General features: G+C 38.6%; 1 protein-coding gene across 1 annotated transcript; it reads left to right on the top strand.

The window, feature by feature from the left end:
- The first annotated feature begins 148 nt into the window (after positions 1-148).
- LOC143034884 (protein FAM200A-like) lies at positions 149-622 on the top strand. Its single transcript, XM_076201227.1, has one exon. It carries the CDS (start codon positions 149-151, stop codon positions 620-622), a length of 474 nt encoding a protein of 157 aa, XP_076057342.1.
- Positions 623-5,000: the final 4,378 nt, after the last annotated feature.

Consider the following 5,000-nt stretch of genomic DNA (forward strand, 5'->3'; position numbering starts at 1 on the left):
TTCTGGAAATTATCAGAAAATAATTAGAAAATACACTCAAACCTCGAATTTCCGTACAAATAGAGACCGAGACAGGTCCGGAAATATAAAAGTCCGGAAATTGGTAACACTGGTAAGTGGTAATGGTGGGTGGAGTATCTTGACTGGTATGGAGGATGGTCTGCCTGATCCAATAGCCGAGGATATCAAACAACACCTCGAAGGCTTGGAGGAAGAATTCAAGTATTACTTCCCGGGGATCAAAAACGAGAGCAATGAGAACATGCTTATCAGAGACCCATTTCAGAGGAACGTTGATGATGTGCCAGACGCGTGGCAGGAAGAGTTCCTGGACTTGAAAAACGACTCTGCAGCGAAGGATGCCTTCCAGAATATGGAACTGGAAGAGTTTTGGACCCAAGTCCGAGGAACCTACCCGCTTCTTGCGACCAATGCTCTGCGGATATTGGTCCAGTTTTCTTCCACCTACCTGTGTGAGACAGGATTTTTGGCACTGGTACACCTCAAAACAAAGGCACGCAACAAGTTGGAAGTGGAGGCGGATCTTCGATGTGCGCTCTACATAACTCCCCCAGACATTGAAGGACTCGTGATAGGCAAACAATGCCAGAAGTCACACTAAAATGCTGTGTTAGTGTTAGTTTTCTTATTCAATACAATTTAATGTTAGCTGTGTTAGTGCATTTGAAAAATAAACTAGTAAATAGTCTCAGTGTGTTTTAACTGTTCTTTCTCTCATACACATGAAGGGGGAAATCTGGATGGTTGAATTGGGTGCAGGGGGAAATGACAGAAAATAGGTTGGGAACCACTGGTCTACATGCATTATTTAGTACAAAGAAAAGAAAATTAAAATTCTACAGAAATCATATTTCATACTCTAGCAAAAGTCAAATAAAAACATAAATATTCCATAGAAATGACGTGGTGAAAAAATACCGAAAGAATTTATATGAATATTAATTTGTTTATTTTTATTTTATTCTATTTCTAAATTTTTTTCTATTTTATTTTATTTTTATTTTATTTTATTTTATTTTACTTTATTTCATTTCATTTGTTTATTTACTTATTCATTTATTCATTTTTCTTGGTTTGCGGACCGATCGGACCGCAACCTTGCAGGTGGTCCGGGACAGTTCATGTACACGTATGCTGTCCATGCGATGCCACCGTTATTGGCGGCGGCTCCCTGATCTCAGGGGAGGGAGGGAGAGGGGGGGGGCACCCTTCAACCGCAGGCGGCGCCAGAAGGAAGGTGTGCCCTCAAGAAGCTGAGGGTTGCCTCACAAGGGGAGACAGAGTAGTTTCACGCCATCCCTGCCGCGGTGAGCCGTGGGCTGAGTCCTAGGAGGCTAAGAATGGCCGTGGCTATACACTTTAGCAGGTAGTGGTGGAGGGGCTGTTGCACTTTGGCTCCATAGGTTTTGCAGCCTTCTAACTTGTTAACTTAGTCTGCATGATGCAGTGGATAACGTTTCTGCCTCGGAAGGCCCGGGTTCGGTTGCCGGTAAGTTAGAAAAAAAAAACATATTTTCCAACCATTCTCCACAACGGTGGACATTATGGGTGCGGTAGATCAGTGTTGCATATATATATTTACTTGTTTGAATTCTGAGGTCCCGCCACACAGTCGTGATGTTCAACCGCTGCTTCCAGATCTGGCGTCCCTCTGCAAAATGGCCACTTGATCTGGTATAGCATTAGAGGTCCTATATCTGCCGACGTACCCCGGTGCTGGGGGCTCGTCTGTCACATATTTTAGGAATTTGGCTAGGCTAGGTGTGAACTTGTCTACTGGACAATCAGTTACGTTACTCACATTTCTGGACACCTAATCAGTATGATCGAGCTGATTATACTGATTTCAGACTACTTCTACTTTACTAATGTTGATATTTGATAGTCTGCTTCTTTCATCCCCATTGAAAATCGGATCGCTGTCAGGTACATTACCTAACCTCTCCTTAGTAAACACCGAGGGAAAATATTTGCTAAACTCCTCACTAATTTTTCCACCGATTCTATCATGACACTTTCGTCGTTTTTAATTGGGCCTATCCTTCCTTATTTTTTGTTATGTAGAGATGAAAGAAACCCTTGTCTGACAACCTTAATTTCATAGTTACGTTTCGTTGTGTGCATATTCTTTTTAACCAGTCTTGCCATGTCGTTATATTTAGATCGAAGGTGTGTTTCCCCGATTTTTATTCCTCCGTAAAATCCTCTTTTCATTGCGATCTCATATTTCAGCCTGTCCGTCATCCATTTGGGAGAATTACTATTCTTTCATATTGACTTGAGGGGAACAAATTTATTTTGTGCATTTAGAATTAAAGCTGTTATGTTACTGTGCACTCCATCCAAATCGCTGACCTGTCTGATGACCTCGCGCTTGTAAGTGACCTGACCCAAGGTACGCATATTACCCTCCGTGACTCGACCTCTGACCGCGCTAATGACGTCCGGACTGCCCGTTTATCTGACCCCGTCACAGCCCCCTGGGCCGGTCTCATAAGTGATCAAATTTCTTATACTTTCTCATCTCATCAGGATTGGCTCTCCTGAAGTCCGTTACTAGAACGTTATATGTACTATCTAATTCTTCCCAATTAATATTAAATCTTATTTCTTGATGATCTCTAAAGCCTAGACTATCTCCCACTTTTACGTTACTCGTTAGATGTTCATTATTGGTTAAAAGTAAGTCCAGAGTATTCTTTCCCCTCGTAGGATCGGTAATCATTTGTTTTAGGAAATTACTCTGCACTGCATCTAGGAAATTTTGTGCTTCCTAATCCACTAAAATTTCCCAGTCAATTTTCTATAACTAAAATATCCCATGATCACAACGTTTTTGTACTGGGACGCCCTGCGAATTTCATGAATCAGGGGATCAGTTTCTTATTCTTGCCTATAATCTCCACCTAAATAGATTCCGTACTATCCTCTTCCTTAATCGAATTATTGGTAATATGGTTTATTGTATTTTTAACAAAAAGTCTTACTCTTCCCCTACTCCTGCCAACCCTGTCCTTGTGAAAAAATTATATATATATATATATATATATATATATATATATATATATATATATATATATATATATATATATATATATATATATATATATATATATATCCTTCTATGTCGATTTCCGGAAGGAAATGTCTATCAGTCATGTTGATCAAGGATTCAGTAATAGCTATAATATAAAATTTCTCTTTGCATGCTTTACCTCGCAGCAAACCAGTTTTATTCATTACGCTTCTGCTGTTTGTACAGCAAATTTTTAGTTTATCCTTCCTCCAATTGATTAGGCAATTCTTTTCATAGTCCCTCTCTGAGGTGTTTCTATTGCTTAAACTATATTCCGATACCGCCTCCCCACCGACTCCCACGTAATCTACCCGAAATAAACCCTGCAGGATGCCTACTTCTCGCTCAAGGGATTCAGCAAGGAGCCGAAATCCTTTGGGTGACAAGTGCACCCCGTCCCTTGTATATAGATGATCCTTACCGTAAAAGTGATCCCAGTTGTCGACAAATGCCATTCCATTAGCCTGTAATTCATCGTAATAGTAGCACCTTATCAAAGGTGCGGTAAATCAGTGTTGTATATATATGTTTATTTACTTGTTTGAGTTCTGAGTCCCCGCCACACAGTCGTGGTGCTCCAACGCTGCTTCCAGATCTGACATCCATCTCAGATGCGTCACTAATGAGGGAATAACTTCAAACATTCCTCCTGCGCGCAGCACTTGCAACCCATAATGAATTCCCAGGGCCTAGGCGGATCCTGTAGACGAAAGACTGATGATATTGATGATGATGATGATGATAATGATGATAATAATAATAATAATAATAATAATAATAATAATAATAATAATAATAATAATAATAATAATAATAATAATAATAATAATAATAATAATAATAATAATAATAATAATAATAATGATGATGATAATAATAATAATAATAATAATAATAATAATAATAATAATAATAATCATCATCATCATAATAATGATAGTAATAATAATAATGATGATGATGATAATAATAATAATAATAATAATAATAATAATAATAATAATAATAATAATAATAATAATAATAATAATAATAATAATAATAATAATAATGATAATAATAATAATAATAATAATAATAATAATAATAATAATAATAATAATAATAATAATAATAATAATAATAATAATAATAATAATAATAATAATAATAATAATAATTATAATAATAATAGTAATAATAATGATAGTAATAATAATAATGATAATAATAATGATAATAATAATAATAATAATAATAATAATACATACATACATATACCAAGGCCTTTTCCCCTTCCAAGGGAGGTAGCCAAAAAGGGAAAGGCATAAAAACACTCCCACCCATTTCATCCCTAAATACACTCCACACCCCTCCCACCCTTCCTCTCATCTGAGCACCTCCTGGATGACGGGTCATCGCTGCACCCTGCCCACCGCCCTGGGTCAGAAGCAGTGTCGCAAGACACAGTACATCCACAGCAAGGCCGCTTCATTTAATCGGCGACCCCCCCTCTCCGTCCCCCTTTGCATATAAGGCGAGGACGGGGAGAAATCCCTTCGGGCTGCGTCAAAATTTACTCACACATACTACCCCACCCCCACCCCCCCGCCCATTCCTCCTCATGCAGTCACAACATCATCCATATACAACCATTCTCCACTCACCTCTGTCTTCCGTCCTCTCCCTTCCTTCCTCAACAGACATTCCCCTCTTCCCCAAAGCCCCCTTCACCCCATCCATCCACCTCATCCTAGGACGTCCCCTCATGTTCACTCCCTCCACATCTGCCTTCCATACCTCTTTTACTAGTCTTTCTTCACTCATTCTTTCCATGTGTCCAAACCATCCTAATATTCTTTCATCAACCCTATCTCCCAAATCCTTTGTCACCCCTGTTCTCCTCCTCACCTCCTCATTTCTC

The sequence above is a fragment of the Oratosquilla oratoria genome, chromosome 18 (genome assembly GCF_046742065.1).
Source record: "Oratosquilla oratoria isolate Oo_2021 chromosome 18, ASM4674206v1, whole genome shotgun sequence".
In the NCBI taxonomy this organism is placed as follows: domain Eukaryota; kingdom Metazoa; phylum Arthropoda; class Malacostraca; order Stomatopoda; family Squillidae; genus Oratosquilla; species Oratosquilla oratoria.

What these genes read in the sequence shown, in the direction of transcription:
- LOC143034884 (XM_076201227.1), top strand. Translation starts at nt 149, where the DNA reads ATGGAGGATGGTCTGCCTGATCCAATAGCCGAGGATATCAAACAACAC.